This window comes from Carettochelys insculpta, chromosome 30 (assembly GCF_033958435.1).
Source record: "Carettochelys insculpta isolate YL-2023 chromosome 30, ASM3395843v1, whole genome shotgun sequence".
In the NCBI taxonomy this organism is placed as follows: Eukaryota; Metazoa; Chordata; order Testudines; family Carettochelyidae; genus Carettochelys; species Carettochelys insculpta.
The window spans coordinates 653,641-677,246 of record NC_134166.1 but is presented as its reverse complement, the minus strand read 5'-3'; the positions used below and the strand labels follow the sequence as shown (position 1 = coordinate 677,246).

The window sequence follows — 23,606 nt, the reverse complement described above, 5'->3', positions numbered from 1 at the left end:
CACGCGGGCTGCGACACGTGGGCGCCGCCATGCATGCTGGGAGCTGTCGCTTCCCGGGCGGGAGAGCTGGCGCCATTTTGTCTTCCTTCCCCTCAGCGGGCGCGGCTCCGCAAGCCGGGTGGGAAGGGAGCCTGTCCACGAGGCCGGGCCCAGCGGCCACGCTCAGGGAGGGCGCGACAGGGACGTACACGGCCCGTAACGTGCTTAACGGTTAAGATGATCCCCATACAGCGGGCGGCGCGGCGCCTTTTGAGGGGGCTGGGTATGAGCGTAGGCCGCGCACAGGCTGGGCAGCTCCTCAGCGTCGCCGCCCTTTGCGGCCATGGCGCGCACTGGCGAGCCTCGCAGCCGGGCCCCAAGCGTGAGCCGTGCGGCGCGTTCCCGCTGCAGCAGGCCGGCTCGGCTCGGCTCATCCTCCTCTCTGCTTCGCTGCAGGAGTCCAGTGCGCAGCATCCTTGGGACAGAGCTTCCATCTTTCCCGAGCACATGCCCAGTCCATCTCCAGCGTCTCTTATCAATGGTAGCCATGTCGCACTACTTGCACCGTGCACGCAGCCCCTCATTTGCTAGTACCTTGGGCAAAATATACAGAGGATCTGCCTGAGGCTGCTTGTGTGAACGCTTTTCCATTGCGGCAAACGTGTCTGTTCCTTTCGTCGGGGCTCTGTGCGGGAGAACGCACCGGGACACAGACCCGCCGCCTTTTTTCCTGGGGCTGCCATTTTTAAAAGGTGGCTGGGCAGCTCTGAGCTGCACCCTTGCAGCTCCTGCCGCTGCACTTCCAACTCCCCGGCCTCCAATAGGTGAAAGAGCAAGACTCAATTTAAATTGAGTTAACAGCTGGCACCATTCGTTATGTTAATTAAATTGAGCCTTGCTCCTTCAGCATGGCAGGTTAGGAATCTGCCCCTGCCAAGCTATGTGTGCAGGAGCTAGAGGGCACCGCCCAGCCACAAGGAAGGGAATATGGCAGCCAGGAAAGGAACAGGAGCACATGGAGCTCCTTTTGATAGGTAAGTGAATCCTGGGTTGTGGGGGGAGTTAAAGGCTGAGGTGGGTTGAGGCCAGGGAGGGTTAAGCCTGAGGTGAGTTGGGGCTGTGGGGGAGTTAAGGCTGCAGTGGTTTGGGGCCACAGGGGGGAGAGTTAAAGCCTGGCCGTGGGGTAGCAGGGGGTTAAGGCTGTGGTGAGCTGGGGCTGCGGGGGTTTAAAGCCTGAGTGGGGCTTTAACCATGGGATCGTGGTTGAGAGGGAGGTTAAAGGCTGGTGGTGGGTTGGGACCTGGGGGGTGGGGAGTTTAAAGCCTGGCCATGGGGAGTACGTGGGGGTTAAGGCTGCAGCAGGTTGGGGCCTCAGGGATTGGGGGAATAGCGCTGGTGGGCTAGGGCCAAGGGAGTTAAAGGCTAGTAGTAGGCTGGCGGGGAGTGGGTTGAGGCAGCAGCAGGTTGGGGCCATGGTGGGGAAAGGGGGTTAAGGCTGCAGTGGTTTGGGGCTACAGGGGGGTTAAGCATGGCAGTGGGTTGGGGCTGCGATGGGAAGGTGGTTTAGTTGGAGGGGGGCGCAAAGTTCCAGCACTTTTTACCTAGGAAAAGAGCACTGCCTTTCTTCAGGATGATATCTACTCCCTTACTGTGTTGGTCATAATCCCTTAAAGAAAAAAGGACTGTTCCACCAGTACTACTCTTTATTCCTCCTGATCCAATTCATCTGCTCTCACTGCTACCAGGGCTATGTAGCTTGTAGCATCTCATTTAATTTGTGATCTCTGCTAGTTTCTGTTTCATACCTGATGCGTACATTCCAGAATGCAATTCTGGTCTTGGTACTCAGGCCTTATGTCCTCAGGTGAGTAGCTTCATTTCTGCTTTCATCACTGGCAGTCATACAAGTTGCTGTAAGTGACTGGAAGGCCATCACACATAGTTGAGAAGGAATTCTTTGTTGCTGTGTGCATAACAAAGGGCTTTTTCTAGGTCAGGTTTGTTAGCCCTGAGTCAAAACCCGACTCTTGGAGGATCAGAGTGCATGCTTAGTCTGATTCCTCCCACCTGGACCTTTCTGACTTGGTTGAACCTACCCAGGAACACTAAGCTTCTGCTGGCATAGCTCCTGGGATCTTAAGAGCATGCAAGCTACCCCGTACCCACAAGGCACATGGGAAACTCTAGCCAGGGGAAAAAAGCATGCAGATTCTGTTAGATAATCAGCCGATCATGAGATTCTAATATGACATCATGGCAGGACTCAAGTAGCAGGAGAGAGGTTATTTTATCTTCCTTTGGCCCAGATCAGACATCTCCTGGAATCCTGTGTGCAGTCCTGGTGCCCTTAATTCAAAAAGGGTGTTGATAAATCAGAGAGGAAAGACTGGGTCAGACCCAAACTCCATCTAGCCCTCTATTCTGTCTGCTGACAGTGACCAGTGCCAGGTGCCCCAAGGAGACTAAACAGAGCAATAAATCATGGACTGATTTCCTCCTGTTGCCCATTCCCAGCTGATAGCTATCCATGGACCAATCCTGCATGGATTTATCTAGCTCTTTTGTGAACCCTCTTATTCGTCTCATTTCACAACATCGTCTGGTGGGGAGTTCCAGAGGTTGATTTGATTGTGTGACAAACCATAAGAATAGTTAAAAGGATTAGAAAACATGACTTAGGCTAAACAGAACGAGCTCCGTAAGAAAGCAAGCTCAGGGGCAACTTGATTACCAGGTGGGCATGTAGAGGAGCTATTGGTGGGGATGTCCCAGTCCCAAACTGGCCTGGCAGGAATCCCTGACAACAGCCGAGCAAATTCCAGTGGTGTAGCACTTCCTGGTCAGCTTGAGTCAGGCTACAGGGCACAAGGGACCTGCAGGGCACCTGGTTCCACCAACACTTCACATTTCGAACATCATCTGGAGATACATAGCACCAAGTGGAGTGACTAGACTGCCCTTAGATGCCAATAGGATTACTTAGTATTACAGGCACAAGGGGCACTAAGGTATAGAGACGAAGCCAGTGAGAAGGCCCTCAGTTCAGTATCCGGGAAGTAGCTGCACCTAACTCATGGCCACCCATTATCATCCATCCTCTCTGATGGGTGAACAAAGTGGGGAGACAGCAGCAGCAGCAGCGTGATTGGCTGCTAGGGCTCAGGCTCATCCATCTCAAAATGTTGAAGTGTGCTAGTTTTTATGTATGTATTCACATTTATCTACCAATTAAGTTTTTACATTATATATACATACACAGAGGCTACGTCTGCACTAGCCAAAAACTTTGAAATGGCCATGCAAATGGCCATTTTGAAGTTTACTAATGAAGCGCTGAAGTACATATTCAGTGCCTCATTAGCATGGGGGTGGCCGCAGCACTTCGAAATTGATGTGGCTCGCCGCCGCACGGCTCATCCAAACGGGGCTCCTTTTCTAAAGGACCCAGGCTACTTTGAAGTCCCCTTATTCCAAGGGGGAAGTAAGGGGACTTCAAAGTAGCCGAGGTCCTTTCAAAAAGGAGCTCCATCTGGATGAGCCACGTCAATTTTGAAGTGCCGCGGCTGCCTGCATGCTAATGAGGTGCTGAATATGTATTTCAGCGCTTTATTAATAAGAACATAAGAATGGCCATACTGGGTCAGACCAAAGGTCCATCCAGCCCAGCATCCCATCTGCCGACGGTGGCCAATGCCAGGTGCCCCAGAGAAGGAGAACGGAAGACAATGATCAAGTGATTTATCTCTTGCTATCCATCTCCTGCCCTTGTTCTGAAGGCCAGGGCACCATACTTTATCCCTGGCTAATAGCCATTTATGGACCTAACCTGCAAAAATTTATCAAGCTCTTTTTTAAACCCTAATGGAGTCCTGGCCTTCACAGCCTCCTCGGGCAAGGAGTTCCACAGGTTGACTGTGCGCTGTGTGAAGAAAAATTTCCTTTTATTAGTTTTGAACCTACTACCCATCAATTTCATTTGGTGTCCCCTAGTTCTTGTATTATGGGAAAAGGTAAATAATTTTTCTATATTCACTTTCTCCACACCATTCATGATTTTATATACCTCTATTATATCGCCCCTCAATCGCCTCTTTTCCAAACTGAAAAGTCCCAGTCTCTCTAGCCTCTCCCCATATGGGACCCGTTGCAAGCCCCTAATCATCTTAGTCGCCCTTTTCTGAACCTTTTCTAATGTCAATATATCTTTTTTGAGGTGAGGAGACCACATCTGCACGCAGTACTCAAGATGTGGGCGTACCATAGTTTTATATAGGGGAAGTATGATATCTTTTGTCTTATTATCGATCCCTTTTTTAATAATTCCTAACATCCTATTTGCTTTACTAACTGCCGCTGCACACTGCATGGATGTCTTCATAGAACTATCCACTATAACTCCCAAGATCCCTTTCCTGATCTGTCGTAGCTAAATTTGACTCCATCATGTAGTACGTGTAATTTGGGTTATTTTTTCCAACATGCATTACCTTACACTTACCCACATTAAATTTCATTTGCCATTTTGCTGCCCAATCACTCAGTTTGCTGAGATCTTTTTGTAGTTCTTCACAATCTGTTTTGGTTTTGACTGTCCTGAACAACTTGGTGTCATCTGCAAACTTTGCCACCTCACTGCTTACCTCATTTTCTAGATCATTGATGAACAAGTTGAACAGGATTGGTCCCAGGACTGACCCCTGGGGAACACCACTAGTTACCCTCCTCCATTGTGAAAATTTACCATTTATTCCCACCCTTTGTTTTCTGTCTTTTAACCAATTCCCGATCCATGAAAGGATCTTTCCTCCTATCCCATGACCGCCTAATTTACATAAAAGCCTTTGGTGTGGGACCGTGTCAAAGGCTTTCTGGAAATCTAGGTATATTATGTCCACTGGGTGCCCCTTGTCCGCATGTTTATTAACCCCTTCAAAGAATTCTAATAGATTAGTTAGACACGACTTCCCTCTGCAGAAACCATGCTGACTTTTGCCCAACAATTCGTGCTCTTCTACGTGCCTTGCAATTTTATTCTTTACTAGTGTTTCTACTAATTTGCCTGGTACTGATGTTAAACTTATCGGTCTATAATTGCCGGGGTCTCCTCTAGAGCCTTTTTAAAATATTGGCGTTATATTGGCCGTCTTCCAGTCATTTGGTACCAAAGTGGATTTAAAGGATAGGTTACAAACCACTGTTAATAACGCCGCAATTTCACATTTGAGTTCTTTCAGAACCTTTGGGTGAATACCGTCTGGTCCTGGAGACTTGTTACTATTCAGCTTATCAATTAACTCCAAAACCTCCTCTAATGTCGCTTCAATCTGAGAGAGTTCCTCAGATTTGTCACCTAAAAAGGCTGGCTCAGATTTAGGAACCTCTGTAACATCCTCAGCCGTGAAGACTGAAGCAAAGAAATCATTTAATCGCTCCACAATGGCACTGTCTTCCTTGATCGCTCCTTTTATATCTTTATCGTCCAAGGGCCCCACTGCTTTTTTAGCGGGCTTCCTGCTTCTAATGTATTTAAAAAACATTTTACTATTGTTTTTTGAATTTTTGGCTAGCTGTTCCTCAAAATCTTTTTTGGCTTTTCTTATTACATTATGGCTGCGTCTACACGTGCAGCCAACATCGAAATAGTCTATTTCGATGAATAACGTCTACACGTCCTCCAGGGCCGGCAACGTCGATGTTCAACTTCGACGTTGCTCAGCCCAACATCGAAATAGGCGCAGCGAGGGAACGTCTACACGTCAAAGTAGCACACATCGAAATAGGGATGCCAGGCACAGCTGCAGACAGGGTCACAGGGCGGACTCAACAGCCAGCCGCTCCCTTAAAGGGCCCCTCCCAGACACAGTTGCACTAAACAACACAAGATACACAGAGCTGACAACTGGTTGCAGACCCTGTGCCTGCAGCATAGATCCCCAGCTGCCGCAGAAGCAGCCAGAAGCCCTGGGCTAAGGGCTGCTGCCCACGGTGACCATAGAGCCCCGCAGGGGCTGGAGAGAGAGCATCTCTCAACCCCCCAGCTGATGGCCGCCATGGAGGACCCAGCAATTTCGACGTTGCGGGACGCGGATCGTCTACACGGTCCCTACTTCGACGTTGAACGTCGAAGTAGGGCGCTATTCCTATCTCCTCATGAGGTTAGCGACTTCGACGTCTCGCCGCCTAACGTCGAAGTTAACTTCGAAATAGCGCCCGACGAAGTAGCGTGCACGTGTAGACGCAGCTTATGACACTTAATTTGGGAGTGTTTATGTTCCTTTCTATTTTCCTCACTAGGATTTGACTTCCACTTTTTAAAAGCTGCCCTTTTCTCTCTCACTGCCTTTTTAACATGGCTGTTTAGCCATGGTGGTTCTTTGTTAGGTCTCTTACTGTGTTTTTTTATTTGGGGTATACATTTAAGTTGGGCCTCTAGTATGGTGTCTTTAAACAGTTTCCATGCAGCTTCCAGGGATTTTAGTTTAGTTACTCTACCTTTTAGTTTCTGTTTAACTAGCTTCCTCATTTTAGTGTAATTCCCCTTTTTGAAATTAAATGCCAGAGTGTTTGACCGCTGCGGTGTTCTTCCCAACACAGGAATATTAAAAGTTATTATATTGTGGTCACTATTTCCAAGCGGTCCAGTAACAGTTACCTCTTGGACCAGATCCTGCGTTTCAGTCAAGACTAGATCGAGAATTGACTCTCCCCTTGTGGGTTCCTGTACTAGCTGCTCCAAGAAGCAGTCATTTAAGGCATCAAGAAATTTAATCTCTGAATCCCATCCTGAGGTGACATGCACCCAATCAATATGGGGATAATTGAAATCTCCTATTATTACTGTGTTTTTTATTTTGATAGCCTCTCTAATCTCCCTTAACATTTCAGCATCACTATCACTGTCCTGGTTAGGTGGTCGGTAATATATTCCTAATGCCATATTCATATTAGAGGAATGAATTGTTATCCATAATGATTCTATGGAACATTTTGATTCCTTTAGGATTTTTGCTTCATTTGATTCTATATTATCCTTCACATATAGTACCACTCTGCCACCCGCACGACCTGTTTTGTCTTTCCGATATAATTTATATCCCGGTATGATAGTGTCCCACTGATTGTCCTCATTCCACCATGTTTCTGAGATGCCTATTATGTCAACTTCCTCCTTTGATATGAGGTACTCCAGTTCACCCATCTTATTAGACAGACTCCTAGCATTTGTGTAAAAGCACGTTAAAAAACTACCACTATTTATATGTCCGCCTTTCACAGACACGTTGGATTTTTTTATATGCGATTGTTTCACATCTGATCTTGCCCATATATTATTTCCCACGTTCCCTATCTGACTAACTTCTAGGGAATCCCTATCTATGGAGCCTCGTGTAAGAGAAGTCTCTGTCCGATCCAGGTGCTCCCCCGCACCAATTGGCTTTCCCCCACCTCTTAGTTTAAAAACTGCTCTACGACCTTTTTAATGTTTAATGCCAGCAGTCTTGGATCCACCTTGATTTAGGTGGAGCCCATCATTCCTGTATAGGCTCCCCCTACCCCAAAAGTGTCCCCAGTTCCTAATAAATCTAAACCCCTCTTCCCTACAGCATCGTCTCATCCACGCATTGAGACTCTGAAGTTCTGCCTGTCTATCTGGCCCTGCGCGTGGAACTGGAAGCATTTCAGAGAATGCCATCATAGATGTTCTGGATTTCAGTCTCTTTCCTAGTAACCTAAATTTGGCCTCCAGAACATCTCTTCTACCCTTCCCTATGTCATTGGTACCAACATGTACCACGACCACCAGCTCCTCCCCAGCACTGCCCATAAGTCTGTCTAGATGCCTCGAGAGATCCGCAACCTTCGCACCAGGCAGGCAAGTCACCATATGGTTCTCCCGGTCATCACAAATCCAGCTATCTATATTTCTAATGATTGAATCCCCCACTACTAAAACCTGCTTCTTCCTAACAGCTGGTGCTCCCTCCCCCGGAGAAGCATGGCAATCTGAAAGTTTTTGGCTAGTGTAGACATGGCCACACACACTTTTCTTACATGTGCCAAAGTTTTTTTTCCTCAGATGAATGTAACTAAAATTTCCATCTGTTTAGATTACATTAGACAGGTTGCAGGGAGAGGCAGCTGCTAGTTTAGAGGGACAAAACATGGGGACTGATAAAAGTTTGCTCACTTCTGCTCTTGGAGACTAAGAAAGACGGTAAAAGGAATGGGTGGCCAAGGTGCAGCTCCCCATCCGATCTCTGGGTTGCCAGGCTCATAGAGCTCTGGGCCTGTTCTCTCTCAAGCTGCAGTGGTTGGGAGCTGCGGTGTTAGTGCAGAGGCTAAGCCTGGAAATGGGGATTCTCTCCCAGACCCAAGCTAGGGGTAGTGGATAGGTCACTCAGCAGGATGCTCACTGGTGGCCCAGGGCTGTCAGCGTTTCCTGCACCCAACCTTGCCTGCTCCCTATGATGGTACTGTGATCAGCTGCTAGCTGATGACAGAAGGCAGATTAATACACGCAGCCTTATATTGGAATCGGAAGGACATAACGGAATGTCACCCCATCCCCAGCTGTCATTAATGCCAGGTGAAGGTGAGCTTTTCCTTTATCCTGAGCAGTGACTAGTTGCCCTAGCCAGATGGTTCATTAGTAGAGCATGCTTCTTGAGGACTTCTAGGGCATCTGTTCTGTCTCTTCCCCAACTTCCCCTGGACACTCCCTGCCAGGTATTTAACCAAGAACGAACATGAAGATTCACAGTCCAGTTCAGACAACAGCTCCAGCTGTGCAGCTGGTAAAATGCAGCAGAAGGAATAGCTCAGCAGAACAGGGGGCTCTGCCATGAGGTTGCATAAGGAAAGATTTTGTTGGCATAGCTGTCTACAAAAGGATAGGCACAGTGCACTTAGACTGACTTCCTGACAAACCGTCACTCACAGTCAATGCCAACATGTCTGTGTGTAAGTGATATACGTTGGCAAGACCTCAAATATTCCAGCTCACTGCACAGACATTTATGAGCTTGGGGCACTTTAAACAAACTCACCTTGAAGTTTACTTGGTTCTTCCTGTCTTGCAGTGAACTGGCTGCATTTTGTATTTAGCACCTTCTTGCCACCGAACACTAATCCTGAAATGAAGAGGCTTTTCCCCAAGAGCCAGTAGCACATGCTGTCCTGCCCCATGGAACAGGAACTGATCTCTCCAATTGTCTTACAGCCAGGAGCATGTCTGAAGGGACCTCTTCAGAGGTGCCAAGGCTACTAGCTCGTGCTGGCAGCAACCGCAGGCACAAGAGTGAAGGACAACACAAAGGAAGGAACACAGGAGATGGTCCCACTGATTGGAGAGCAGGAGGAAAGGAAGGTATTTTGATTGCAAAACTGCAGAGTTTTTCCTGTTTCCCAGTCTGATCTCCACTCTAATTATGGCTGAATCACACAGCAGTAACTCTGGACTGGCTGGTGTCAAGCTTACAGCTCAGATCCGGCTGCATCCCTCACACCAAGATCAGGGCTTAGGCAGGTGCATTTCTGGGTATCAGCCAATCATTGACTATTGGAGTGGAGTTTCACTGCTGGAGGTGGGTTAAGCAGAACAGATTGCAGCACAGGGCTCCATTCCTCTCAATGTCTTCTTGCTGGGACAAACAGACTCCCACCCTCCGCAGCAGCAGTGTGTGCAGCTGATGCACAACAGCAGAGAGTCAAAAAGAACTACCAATGGTTACATTTACTACACAATACAACACAGAAGCAAACCTCTAGTTCCAGGGAATTGGCAAAGCTCTGGGGGTGAATATGTACATTTAGGCTAATGCTACAGGCACCACACATCCCATCTCCTGGGATGGGGAATGCGCCCCTCAATCCTAGGGCACTGGAAGGCAGCACAATGAGTCCTCATTAGTCCAGATGCAGACCAGGAGGAGGGCCAAGAAGTTTAATTCACTTCATATTTATTTTCACAGACTGTACAAAATTCATATAAAACTCTGGTGTGGGGGCAGGCTATGACATCAATCCCCCCCCCCACACCCCAAAAAAAAATTCACATGCAACCCCACCAGCTTCATAACTTACAAAGAACCAGATGAGCTGCGAACAGCTGGGAGCCCTGGAGAGGGCAGGGGAGAGAACAGGAGACAAAGTAACATGATCAGAGGTATTCACAATATAGACATAGGACTAATGACAGCAGGAGGAGGTTGGGTACATGGAATTCAAAAGGCAGATACAGATTTGGGCTATTTACACTCACATATTAACAGCCTTACTTAGTAATAAAAGGGTCCAGGGGTTTGATTGGGGGTTTCTTGTATAAAAAAGCACCAAGTGTCCAAATAGAAATCACATATGCCTCCACGGGGGCTAGAATCTAAGGAGAGATGGGGCACCAGCAGTATCACCGGCTGACATCTCTGCTTGAGTCCCACATTTTTGTGCTTGACTCTGTTTTCAGCATGTCGAAGAAGGGGTGCTTGAGTGCCTCAGCCAGGGTGATGCGTTTTGATGGCTCATACTCCAGCATGCTCTCAATGAGGTCAAAGAAGTGGTGGTGGTCCTCAGCCTCAGATGTCAGGTATCTCTGGGGAAATGAGAGGGAGAGGTGAGGGGAAAGAGACTAGATGGCTACCACCCTTGCTGCACCACAGCTGGGAGTTCCCAGCACACTGCCAGGGGAAAAGACACCAGTTAAGGCTCAGGACCTAGAAGGCACCAAAGCTGGAGTGCATTTCAACAAGCATGTGTTGTCCAGCTCTCGTTTCTCCTTTGCAGGTACCTCCCCTCAAGGGCTTCCTGGTCCCCAACTCCTGTTCCCAGTCTTCTGGCTGTGCTCCCAACACTGCCTCTATCTTCCATTCTCAACCTCCAACTCTGTTCCAAGTTTCCTTAAGAAGCCATGTACATAGGCTACAGAGTACAAATTCTCAGGAGCTGGGGTAAGCATTAAGAGTTCCCATGGGAAGGGAGGGGTGCCCTGGGTGGGAGCACCTGCCTTACCCGCAGTGGTTTGCAGTTCTCCCGGACATAGCGCCCTGCAGAGGTGTTCTCATCCCAGTCCAGGCGGCCGTGGTAGAAATACTTCTGCTTCCTGCCAGGGTAAGAGGCAACACATTGTTACAGCAGAAGAGACCTAGATAAGCCCATCATGAAGTTCACATATCTGGGGAGCAACATAACATATGATCTAGACTGTAAGAAGGAAATAGCGACTAGAATAGCCAAAGCAAGAGCGAGTTTGAAGGCAATGGATAAGATCTAGAAAAGCAAAGCAATTAGCTTAGGAACAAAGCTGGGCATCTTGAAAACGTGTATTCAGCAGCATGTTGTACAGATGTGAGACATGGGCGATAATGAAAGATTCAAAAAGAAGAATACTGGCATTCAAAAGGAGTTGTTATAGAAAGATTCTGAGAATAGGATGGATGCAGAAGGTCACCAATGAGGAACTATACAGGAAGATACAGCTGAAAGAGAACCTGCTGCACAAGGTTATAAAATGGAAGCTACAACTATTTGGACATATTTGCAGAAAGAGCAGCGAATGAAAAAATCAAGACCCTAGTATTCAGCATAACGGACGGTTCGAACAGGAGAGGCAGACTCCACAGAGAATGGATAGTCGATGTAGTAGGATTGGTACAGAGCTAGTCTACAAAAACTAAACAATTCTGTACTGGATAGGGAAAGATGGAAGGAAATAGCAAGAGAGGCATCAGACACCAAAGGGCGCTGAGCCCACAGTTGTTACTGACGATGACGACGACTGCAAGGAACTAGTGCGGAGACCCACCCACCCAGACAACGCAGGGCAGGGGGGTTATAGAAGTGGCTTGGCCCCATTATTATAGAACAGCAGTGTAAACACAGAGAAAGAGGCAAGGACAACAAAACAGCAGGTCCTGCAGCATCAGCCAGCCTCTCACCTAGTCTTTCGGATCATCCGAGAAGGAATTGGACCCAGGATCCTCTCCATCATGGCCAGATGCTCCCGGTTGTCATGAGTCTGGAAGACAGATTGACCCAGCTCATAAACAGCAGGAAGGAGACTCTTGCTTCTCTGCACAGCTCTGGGAATTCTCCAGGTCACTGGTGCTAGGATGCCTCAACCTCTTACTGCAGTCACAGAAAAGCAGTCCAGTAGCACTAACAAAATAATTTATTAGGTGATGAGCTTTCGTGGGACAGACCCACTTCTTCAGATCATAGCCATACCAGAAAAGACTCAATATTTAAGGCACAGAGAACCAAAAGTAGTAATCAAGATTAACAAATCAGAAAATTATCATCAAGGTGAGCAAATAAGAGCACAGAAGGGCATGGGGGGGGAAGAGAGTCAAGAATTAGATTAAGCCAAGTGTGCATAAGAGCCCCTATAATGACCTAGAAAATTCCCATCCTGGTTCAAACCACGTGTTAGTGTGGAAATATTAAGGAGGAATTTTCACAGCAGTTTGGAAAGAGAGGCTGCCAAATTCTTTTATATTCAAATTTGACACATTAACCTGTGGTCTGAACTGGGGTGGGAATTTTCTAGGTCATTATAGGGGCTCTTACGCACACTTGGCTTTACCTAATTCTTGACCCCCCTCCACCCCCTCTTCTGCCCCTCTACTCTCTGATTTGCTTACCTTGATAATATTTTTCTGATTTGTCTACCTTAATTACTATTTTTGGTTCTCTGTGCCTTAAATATTGAGTCTGTTGCGGTTGGGCTATGATCTGAAGAAGTGGGTCTGTCCCATGAAAGCTCATCACCTAAAATTATTTTGTTAAAGTGCTACTGGACTGCTTTTTTGTTTTGATAGTATATAAACTAGCACAGCTCTCTCTCAGGCCGTGTCTACACTAGCCCCAAACTTTGAAATGGCAATTTCGAAGTTTACTAATGAAGTGCTGAAATACATATTCAGTGCCTCATTAGCATGTGGGCGGCCGCGGCACTTCAAAATTAATGCGGCTCGCCGCCGCATGGCTTGTCCCAACGGGGCTCCTTTTTGAAAGGACCCTGGCTACTTCGAAGTCCCCTTATTCCCATCTGCTCATAGGAATAAGGGGACTTCGAAGTAGGCGGTGTCCTTTCGAAAAGGATCCCTGTCTGGACGAGCCGCGCAGTGGCCAGCCGTGTCAATTTTGAAGTGCTGCGGCTGCCCACATGCTAATGAGGTGCTGAATATGTATTTCAGCACTTCATTAGTAAACTTCGAAATGGCCATTTGCATGGCCATTTTGAAGTTTTTGGCTAGTGTAGACATGGCCTCTGTTGCAGTCAGAGTGTGATTCCCAGCTGCCACTCGACACCCAGTGCACTGCTGACTGCAGCAGTAGACGGCATGCACGCACTTCCAGGCCTGGACTTTCCGAAACAGTAGTGGGAGGGTTTGCCTCCATTCACTTAACAGCAGGTTTTAGAGCAAGGGCATGACTCTCACCTGGAACAGGGTGAAGCCCACATAATACTCGAAGACAATGCAGCCGATGCTCCAAACATCACAGGGCTGGGCCCAGCCGAGTTCTACAAAGCAGAGGGGATATTGTCAGAGACAAAGTGGCATCACTGCACAAGAGCTGCAAACCTCCTGTTCTCTGAGATTTACATCTCAAGCGGCACTCAGCATGCTCACAGCCTGCACTGAAGGCCAAGTTCTGTGCATATGCAGGCACTTCCAGAAAAACAGCGAGGCAGGGAAGGCAGACAGGCCATGGCTCAGCAGGCAGAACTCATGGCACCTACTGAGAATGACCCCAGGGACCTAGGAGACAGCATCCTGCAGCCCAGCACACAGAGCCAGTGATACCTACCCAGTATGACCTCTGGGGCCCGGTAGTGCCTGGTGGAGACAATGGTGCTGTGATGCTCATGATCAAATGTTGCACTGCCGAAATCAACCACCCTGATGGTCGTGCTCTTCACGCTCCGTTCATCTCGCTTCTTGGACAGGGGAGAGAAGGCACCAGTTAACACAGGAGTTTCACCAGGTGGCCTCAGCCCCTTGCATGGCAGGGCACCGCAAAAGTGGATTGCTTTGGAGGAGCATCTTTAGGCCTTGAACTTGTCCTTCGTTTGCTACCAACCCACAAGCATCAAGCCTGCACTCACCAGCTCCTGGAGCACCCGGGGGCACTGCTGTCTGTTTACAGGAGATGCAGGTATTTCTTATGACAATGAGGGCCTGAACAGAGACTGAACCCTATCAGTCCTGTCCCATCTACATACCAGGGGCAGGAAACAGTTCTGCAGTGCTCTCTGATAGCACAATGCACTAGTATGCTCCCACCAGGAAAACAAAAGTCACCCTCCCCTTCCTATCTGACTGTAGAGTCAGGGGATGCCAGAATATCTTACAGGAGCCCCTTCAGGCAAAGGAAGCCCCATTACCTTTTCCAGGTTATAGGTGAGCTCATAATCGGAGTTCACAAAGAGTATGTTCTCGGGTTTGAGGTCCGTGTGAGTGAGTTTATTGTCATGCAGAACTGGGGAGAAAACATGATCAGGATCAGAGTCAGAGTCCACTGAACTCAGCTGACACCAACATTAGTTGCAGGGGTCAGGGAAGGTGGTTTACATTGTCAGATGCTGCTCTGGCCTGGAGGCGGGGGGGATGGTAAAGCATCACACACAGGAAGGAAACCCCCCAGAAGCATGGCAGCTCTGTCTCTATCCCACCTAATTACTGCTCTCACAGAGATAGGTAAAGGAGAGCTCAGCCTTGCAATCTGCAGAAGGGAGCCTCTTCCCATAATGGGATGTCCTTGGTCTTTCAGATGCAGAGCTGGCATAGAGGGCCCAGGGAACGCCCATCCTGTCGTGTCAGGGAGGGGTGTGGTGGACACTCACATTTCACAGCCTGGCACACTTGGTAGGCCATATGCCGCACTTGGTGAATGGGGTAGGGCAGGTAGTTGTTGTCCTTCAGGAAGTCGAAAGTGCTGAGTCCCAACAGTTCAAAGGAGATGCACATGTGGCCATGGTAATCAAACCAGTCAAACATCTGCACACACAGGCTGAGAGGAGACAATCCCATTGGAGGCAGTCCTAGTCATCCACCCTCAGTGTTCCCTCCCTTCGCTGTGTCTCCACAGAACAGTCCAGGCTGACTCCAAGCCCACCACACCCCTGGGTGGCAGGCCACTATCGTACTGCCTTCACACTCCTTGCCAGGTGGCTCACTAGGAATTAGAGTGCACAGGGGCTAGGACTGCATTGCTTCCCTTGCCCCACCAGAGCAAGACACTCACTTCTTATTTTCTGGGTCCTTCTCATTGATTTTCTCCAGCACGTTGATCTCCAGCCGAGCTGCCTCTTTATATTTCTCCACATTCTTAATGATTTTCAGGGCAATGCGTGCACCCCCCCTAAGGAGAGGCAGAAAGAAAGCAAGGTCACTGCTGAACTGAGCCTGTGTCCCAGGAAGGAGTGTCATGGGCTAGCTGAGTCCAGCAGACACTTGGGCAGCTCCACCTTTGGCTAGTCGGGCAGTGCAGGCTAACCCCAGTACAGTCACAAGACCTACCACTATATCCCACACCACAGAATCCCTGCAGATCCATGCTGAATGGGAACTGGAATCCAGGCATGAGAGGACTCCTCTCCCCACAGATTCACTCAGCCTTTACACAGCCATCAAGTTGATTGCCCACCCAGCACACAAGCATGCTTACCTCCTGTGATCTATGCACTGCACCACTCGGCCGAACGTGCCTTCTCCTAGGGTGCTAATGATCTCATCTGAGAGGGAGAGAGAGAAATGGCCATGAGGGAATGAGCAGAACCTGGGTGTAATGCATACACAAGGCAGAGGAGAATGCATTGCAACACCTAACCTGCACACAGCTTGAGACACCAGTGCAGCCGAAGGCTGACACCAGCTGCACAAGGCAACGGCCCTGCTTCCCTGGCACTTTGGTAACAACGCCAAATAGAAAATTATCTCTAACAAAAGGGGAAGAGGGAAGGAAGGGGGCGCTCTTTAAAACAATCAAAACAAAACAGAACAGAAAGATAAGACAGATCTGTGACTGCGATGCGAGCTTAACTAGAGAGCTAAATTATGTTACGATTTGGCTGTACATCTTTCTTGTAGCCAGTCGCCGACGCGATAGATCAGATGCCCCTCGTCGTCGTCCTCCACACTCTTGGCCCTTCTGCTGCTCTGTCGACTCCGCTGCTGGCCCAGGCAGACAGGGAATTCACCATTCACCAGCCAATCAGATTTTCAAACCAGCGCAGCAGCCAGCGTCACGCATTGGTTGGTTTGGAAATTCACATGGTTGTTTGAGGAGGAGATTCCCAGCCAATTCATACGGCACAGAGGAATATATAACGATAGGGATATTGCAAGGGAACATGTCAAGATACAACACACTAGCTCAGAAAAGAAAAAAAAAAAGATTGCTTTTCTTTGTAGCCAGAAAAAAAAAAAAAAAAAAAAGGAAAAAAGAAAAAAAAATACAAACAGCCCCACCCAAACCAGTGCCAGAGCGAAGACCAGAAGAGGGACTAGCGGAGTGGGGTGAGTGCAAGGGGGCCAGCTGCTCTCACTCCTCTGGGGCTTTGGAGAGGAGCGGTACTGACATTCCTGTCCCAGATCAGCACCAAGAGAGCACTCAGCAACACGGCTCTCCAGCCATATGTTCCGTGACCAAAGGCAGGGGCTCCTGGACTCCCCCAAGGAAAGGCAGCAGCAGATGGCATGCTGAGAAATTGTCACACGCCAAGCACCACGCTGCCCCTGCAGGGGCACTCCCACCCTTTTTCAACAGCCCTTCACGGCAGCCTTCCACACCCTAGCTCAGAGCAGGAAGAAGGAAGATGCTTACAAAGCACAACACGGCTTCCAGAACTGGACAGACCTGGTGAGTAACAGCCCTCAGGGCATATCAGAGGCCTCCTCAGCCCTAAAGAAACCGGTCCTGGGGGGCTAATGCCCAGAAAAAAGGAGGACAAAGGGGATGGGAGCAGCCTGGGCTGAGGTCAAATGAGACTTGCACCAGAGAAGAGAGAGTTCCCACTTTCAGTTCTTCAGCTATGTATCCCACACTTGGGAGTGAAGAGCCAGCATGTGGGGGCCCCACCTCCAGCCCAGGACCCCTCTTCCTAGTCCTGGAACAGCTCTAAATGTGCAGCAAGGAAACCAACTGGAGAGAGTGTATCTTGGGTGTGAAGAAAACAGAAGGAAGCAGCAGTGTAGGCAAGAGGAAGAATGCTGGAGACACTGCATTGGAAAGAGCCTGCTGCTGCCATCTGAACTGACTGGCCCATATGCCAAACTGTTTTGCCAGAGCCCCCCTGCACGACATCTTAAGTAGCCAACACCCACACAACAGACACCAAGGGCTGGGTCTGTTGCTCAGACACAAGATCTGAGCGCCCCCCAGGTACGAGACCTTCTGCAACAGCACCACTCCCTGTGGGGACAACAGTCCTGCCACAGTGATACCAAACTCTGGGGCAGGGCCCATCTTGTCGCTTGCATTATGCCAGCACAGAAACCCAGCAGCCCTAGCAGTACTGTGAAACAAACCACACACACACACACACACACACACACACCAACAACTGCAGCACCCCGCTGGGGGACACAAAACGTGGGGGCTGACCAGACCCATCTGGGATCCACTTGGCCCTTTGGGGCAGACAACTCATCTCTTGGCTTCTGCTAGGTGGGGTATCTGAGGAGGTGCTCAGAAGTTGCCCGGGCCCACTGGGAACAGAGCAGCTGCTGCAGTGGCCCATCAGGACAGCGGGTGGGAGCTGCTGCTCATGCTAGGCTTTTTCTATTCACTTCACAAACTGAGTCTGAGACTATGTAAGAAAGAGCGTGTCCTACTTACCAAGCATGCAACCTGGAAGAGAAAGGTTACAGGGAAAGACCTGGAAGGGCTGGCTACTCACCGATGAAGAGCAGCTAAAGGACCGGCTGCGGCGCCGTCTCCGCCTGCGCTTATTACGCCGGCTGCTTTTACAGCTCCGGTAGCTGCCATCGTGGTCCCGGGAGTGCCGGTACTCGAAGGAGTGACGGTACTCAGCATCGAAGTAGGCTTCCCCCTGTTCACAGCTGTAGTCATTCCGCCTGTAGCTGTCACAGTACCGCCTGTTATAGGCTCGCCTGTCCGAAGAGTGGTCATCATAGCTGGGGAGGGAAAACAGAGTAACTGAATGTGACTGGGGGCCCAGCTGGGAAGCAGCAGCAGAGAGCCCCAGTTCTGTCTGAGCAGATGAAGGGTTTGGGGCTTTCGTAAGTTCAGGCCCTAGAACTGTAGTGACTGCTTATGGGCTAAAGCAGCTCCCTCCCCAGTCTCACTGACAAGACTCCTCCAGACACCATCCTACCCCTGCTGGCAGCAGCATGCATCCCCACAGAGTGACCAACAGGGCGCTGCTTGCTCAGTCTGTCCTCCCAATTGGGACCCCCCAGGGCAGCCTTGCCGACTTTCCAGGCTCCACTGATGGCAGAAACTGAGCTGCCTGCAGCTCCCAACAGTGCAGTTACAGAGGTGAAGCAGGACCCAGCTGGCCCCCAGCACTCACCTCCTGGAGCGAACGTGGTAACTGCCTTCTCGCCGATGCCGCCGCTCCCGCTCGCTGCTGCTTGACAGGGATCGTGTCCGCCGCCTCTTGTGCTTGCGACTTCTGTAGCGCTCATGATAGCTGCCTCGGCTGCTGCGCTCCGACGAGCGGTACCTTCTGGAGTGAGGCATCTGCAGGGAGAGACAGCAGAATCAGCAGGTAACCTTCAAATTGTTAGACAGCAGAAAGACACCAAGTTGAACAAACCCGAGCAGCAAGAGTGAGACATCTTCCAAGGGCACAATGGGTCAGAATCCTACCCTCAACATGACCCTTTGGAAGGGGGGATAGTTCCACAGACAGGCCCATCTCAGCCCGCAGTACACGAGCTACCATTACACTGGGCTAGCTGCTGACCAAGAACACCTCCCACAGACCCTCCAGCCCAAAGACCACTTGCAATACCAGCTGCTGTGAACACAAGGACAAGCCCTGCCTAACTGGGCCTATGTCTGGACTGTGCCGAGGGCTGTAGGTCCACAGACTGAATTAGAATGAAGACTGCAGCTCCAGACCTGGTTGCCAGAGAGCTCTCTCCCCTAAGGAGCTCCAGGACAATTATGACACAGCATGGGAACAGAATGTATTACAGCCCAGCAGGGCTCCAGAAGAACGGGAGGCAGGAAAGAAGCCACAGTCTGTTTTGTACAGAAATCCTGTTTCTCTGACCAGCTCTGAGGGTTGGATTATGCCATGTGCATGCAAGGGCAGGGAGTGGGGGAAGACACATGGCTGTAGGAAACACTGAGCTGAGAGGGAGAGTGCACAGAGCAGGACTGGGCAGAGGGGACAAGGGCAGCAGTATGGAGAGCTCTGAAGAGCAGCCAGGGCTGTCAGCTGCGTGAGCACAGCTGACAGTCCTGCCTTCTACTCCATCAGTGTTCTGAGCAGGCCACATGGGAGAGGCAAGCAGCAGGGTGTTATGAACCAGATCCCACGTGGGGAGCAAGGATGGAAAGGTTCAACATCCTCAACTCTATGGCACATGAACATATTTCCTAGATCTGTTTTCCTTTGTTCTGTTTCCTACTTTACATTTCCCTTCCATCTCATCCCCCAGGAATGGATACTGATGGCAGGGCTAAATTAAGTGTTATACAGGGAAGACGACAGTGCTTTTGTTCAGCAGAATTCAGAGTTCCCACCATGCAGAGGTCTCTCCATCTCAGAGTCCAAGAGTTCCCATTCTGGGCCAACACCTCATTCATCCAGCATGTGGCATCTGCACTCCCAAGAAATTAAGGCCATCCTCTGGTCTCAGCTCTACATCAATGAAGCGTTCATCAAACGCACCCACAGCTTCTCCTGCTATGCCCAGTATCATCCTCAGAGTCAGGGCAGCTCCAGGTGAACTCCGCTCCAACTGGAAGGGGCTCTCTCGAATGTTGCCTAGACTAAGATGGATTACAGAAGTTATGGGAGCTTGCTAAACCCCTCAGTATTCTCTGGAAGGGACAAAGCCCCAAGGCCATGTCAGCAAGGAGTCCGGTGCTGCAGGCTGGAAAAGCTGAAGGATCCAAGCAAGTCTGGGAATCACAAAGTTTTTCTTGATTCTGTAAATGGGGTGTGAAGCTCCAGGGCATCCAGGACAAGGTCAGAGTCATATCCTCAGAGGAGCAGGGCCAGGACTAGCCAGCTCTGTACCAGCACAGCCAAGCCCTTTGCTCCCATCAAGTGAGCTTGATTCTATCAGCTGAGCTCAGCAGAAAACTTCCCAAACAAGGAAAGGGCAAGGATGCCTGAGCTGCCCATGCAGTATGTGTTGAGGGGTGGGGTGGGAGAAGTGTTTCAGAGGACATCTGTACTGAGCACAGAACCCTAGGCTGCTGCACGCAAACCCCCTGATAGTAGGACCTTAGCAGAACGTCTTTTGCCAGCAGAAGGGTCTGTAATAATCCCTAGCCCTAGCCTTCAGTACAAGGGCAGGAGATGGATGGCAGGAGATAAATCACTTGATCATTGTCTTCTGTTCTCCTTCTCTGGGGCACCCGGCATTGGCCACTGTCGGCAGACGGGATACTGGGCTGGATGGACCTTTGGTCTGACCCAGTATGGCCATTCTTATGTTCTTATGTAATCCCCACCCCCAACTAAAGAACCTTTCGCCCCTGCAACTCCACTGGCAGCATCTGTATGTTCCACCTCCAATCAGGCCTTAATTTCCTAATGAGCACACTGAGAAAAACTCTCCAGTGTACTATGATTCAAATCTTAATCATCTCTATTTTAGAGATATGGAAACTGGAGCACAGGAGAAGGGGATGAAATGCTTCACCAGGGTTGTATGGTGACTGAGAGGCAGAACCTAGGCATTCCAATTCTCAGTCCCCTCTGCTCCAGCCATCAAACTGCACTCCTCTCCAGAGCCCCAAAGACAGCCAAACACCTTGGCTCCCACACCTCTTGCTAGCACTTCTAAATATCTCTGGCTCTGAATTATTAACCAGTAATTAATTGCTGCTGTCTGGTCTCCCTGATAAGCATGTGAAATTAAAGCTCCCATCATCCATTAGTGTTCACACGCATGACTTATTCATCCCAAAATGCACAGGTGCACCTGGCTCATTTCTTATATTTATAACTTCAACTGAAAAAAGGGGTACAGAGACAGAAAATGGCATGCATCTGATGAAGTGGGTCTTTGTCCATGAAAGCTTAGTCTCCAAAACGTCTGTTAGTCTCAAATGCCACAGGACTTCTTGTTCTTTTTGCAGATGCAGACTAACACACAGGTACTCCTGTGATACATAAAATGGCTTCTGGCCAAAGGTGGCAGAGTCACCTCCTTATGAGCAAATGAATTAAGACATGGAGGGCAAACCTAGACCTTCCTGGGCAACCCATGGCTCCCTTCCTGCTTGGGCTGCAAATGAACTCTTCAGGTTCTGATGCCAGGACAACTTCAAAGGCTGTCACACCCACTTCACTGCCAGGAGACATTTCTAGTCTTTAATTAGAAATCAAGATTTCTGAGCTTCATCCTGGAAGTTATTCAGATACCAAGCAATGATGCTTGTTACAGGAAAGCAGGACTATCACACTACATTGCATCAGCATTAATGCTGGTGCAGGAACCAGAGCACAGTGACTGTGGAACACGGGTGCTTCCCGGGAAAATGGCAGCAGCTGTGAAGGGGGTGCCCCTAAGCAAGGTGCTGCTCGCAGAGGCCCATAGTGACGCTGAGCTGGCACGTTATGACTTGCAGTGCAACTGTGAACACCAGCAGAGAGGTAAAAGGAAAGAGTAGCGCGCTGCTGGGGACACTGGTCTCCTGGGGCACAGCACCGCTCGGAGCTTTCCAAACACCACGGGCTGACCCCGACACACCGCAGGCAGGAAACGGCACAGCTGCACTGCGCAGCCAGGACTCGGCGAGGAGGCGGAGCTGTGCCCAGGGCACAGAGCGAGCAAGCGAGAGCCAGAGCCAGACCCCGAGCGCCACCAGCCCGGTCAGGGATCAGGCGCTGCGGGCCGCGCCAGCCCGGGATCCCGGCACCCGGCAACGAGAGAGGCGCCCGGCGCGGGCTCCCCGCAGGGCGCCCCCGACCCAGGCGCCGGCTCCCGAGGGGGACAGCAGAGCGCGCACAGCACCGACCGCGAGCGGCAACCCGCCCCGCCCGGCCCCGGCCCCGGCCCCGGCCCGCACCCTCCTCGCAGCCAGCCCGGTGCGCTTGTCCCACAGGAAGTCCGTGTTGGCGGCCGTGGGCCCCGGGGATCCGGCCCGCTCCGGCTCTGCAGGCGCCGCTCCCTCCGGCTCCCAGCCTTCCGACCAGGCCGCGCGCGCTCCCGACTTCGGTACGGCGGGGGCGCGCGCGCACAGCGACACCCATGGAGCCCCGCCCACTAAGTCGCTCGGCGTCTGTGACGGAACTTCCGCCGCACGTCACACGAGTAGCCACGCCTACAGGGCACGTGATTTATCTGTGTTCTGCGGGGAGGTGGCTGCTTGTTGCGCGGGCCCCAGGGCAAAGCAAAGAGAAGTGAAGCAGCAGTGTAGAGACCGGCGCAGCGAGGCGGGAGGCGATGCGCTTCCGTGGGACAGACCCGCTCCTCCAGCCCGCATCCCCAGAGCCACACCTGCGCGGACCCAGCAGCTATGGCACAGGGCACCAAAACAGTAATCAAAGGTGACAAATCAGGAAAAAAATGATCAAGGTGAGCAAATCAGAAAAGCAGAAGGGCGGGCAGGCGGGTCAAGAATTAGATTAAGCCAAGTATGCCAAAGAGCCCCTGCAATGTCCCAGAAAGTTTGCATCCCAGTTCAAACCATGTGCTAATATGTCGAATTTGAATATGAAAGAGAGTTCAGCAGCTTCTCTTTGTAAAGCAGACTGGAAATTCTTCTTCAATAAAACACAGACTCTGAAGTCATTAACAGAATGGCCCATTCCATTAAAATGTAGACTACCTGGTTTGTGGATCAGGAGTGTTTTGATGTCTGTTTTGTGCCCATTAACTCTTTGTCTGAGAGAGTTTGAAGTCTGTCCAATATACAAAGCATCTGGACATTGTTGGCACATGATGGCATATATGATGTTAGCTGAGGAACATGAGAATGTGCCTGTAATTTTGTGAGTAACCTCGTTAGGTCCAGTGATGGTATCTCCAGAAAAGATATGTGAACAAAGCTGGCAGTGGGCTTTGTTGCAAGGAAAAGTCTGAGGACTGGTGTTCCTGCGGTATAGACTGTGGCTGTTGTTTAGAATCCTCATAAGGTTGTGAGGTTGTCTGTAGGAGAGAACAGGCCTGTCACCTAGGGCCTTCTGGCATGTGGCATCCTGATTAAGCATAGGTTGTAGGTCTTTAATAACGTGTTGCAGTAGTTTGAGTTGGGGGCTGTAGGTGATGACCAGTGGTGTTCTGTTCTTGGCTTTTTTGGGCCTATCTTGCAACCTTATAAGGATTCTAACCAATAGCCACAGTCTGTACTGCAGGAACACCAGTCCTGAGACTTTTCCTTGCAACAAAGCCCACTGCCAGCTTTGTCCATATATCTATACTGGCGATACCATCACTGGACCTAACCAGGTTACTCAGAAAATTACAGGCACA

The 23,606-nt window shown here is 50.1% G+C and overlaps 1 protein-coding gene and 1 long non-coding RNA gene across 6 annotated transcripts; one reads left to right on the top strand and one right to left on the bottom strand.

Moving 5' to 3' along the window:
* The first annotated feature begins 76 nt into the window (after window positions 1-76).
* LOC142003645 (uncharacterized) lies at window positions 77-17,837 on the top strand. 2 transcript variants are annotated; one of them, XR_012642862.1, is made up of 3 exons: window positions 77-1,013; window positions 9,200-9,346; window positions 10,442-10,561. It is a non-coding gene; the product is annotated as an uncharacterized LOC142003645 (long non-coding RNA). The 2 variants fall into 2 exon arrangements; XR_012642863.1 differs by lacking the exons at window positions 77-1,013; window positions 10,442-10,561 and adding exons at window positions 10,759-10,922; window positions 16,068-17,837 and having other exon boundaries at window positions 9,327-9,346.
* CLK2 (CDC like kinase 2) lies at window positions 9,915-22,329 on the bottom strand. 4 transcript variants are annotated; one of them, XM_074980759.1, is made up of 13 exons: window positions 22,201-22,329; window positions 18,515-18,684; window positions 17,879-18,116; window positions 16,055-16,151; window positions 15,646-15,712; window positions 15,223-15,339; window positions 14,822-14,988; window positions 14,363-14,457; window positions 13,786-13,915; window positions 13,416-13,498; window positions 11,910-11,989; window positions 10,984-11,074; window positions 9,915-10,567 (listed from the first exon to the last, which is right to left on the bottom strand). In XM_074980759.1, exons 2-13 carry the CDS (start codon window positions 18,682-18,684, stop codon window positions 10,385-10,387), a joined length of 1,518 nt encoding a protein of 505 aa, XP_074836860.1. In that variant the 5' UTR covers window positions 22,201-22,329; the 3' UTR covers window positions 9,915-10,384. The 4 variants fall into 4 exon arrangements, with proteins under 4 accessions (XP_074836860.1, XP_074836862.1, XP_074836861.1 ...); XM_074980761.1 differs by lacking the exon at window positions 22,201-22,329 and having other exon boundaries at window positions 13,786-13,912; window positions 18,515-19,620; XM_074980760.1 differs by lacking the exon at window positions 22,201-22,329 and having other exon boundaries at window positions 16,055-16,148; window positions 18,515-19,620.
* Between the last annotated feature and the right edge of the window lie 1,277 nt (window positions 22,330-23,606).

Bases quoted from the DNA above. Each gene is read 5' to 3' on its own strand.
- CLK2 (XM_074980759.1), bottom strand. From the start codon at position 18,684: ATGCCTCACTCCAGAAGGTACCGCTCGTCGGAGCGCAGCAGCCGAGGC. The intron at 14,458-14,821 runs GTGAGTGTCCAC...TTTTCTCCCCAG, and splicing joins AGTGTGCCAGGCTGTGAAAT to TTCTGCATGACAATAAACTC. The intron at 11,075-11,909 runs GTGAGAGGCTGG...TTACCCTGGCAG, and splicing joins CGGATGATCCGAAAGACTAG to GAAGCAGAAGTATTTCTACC.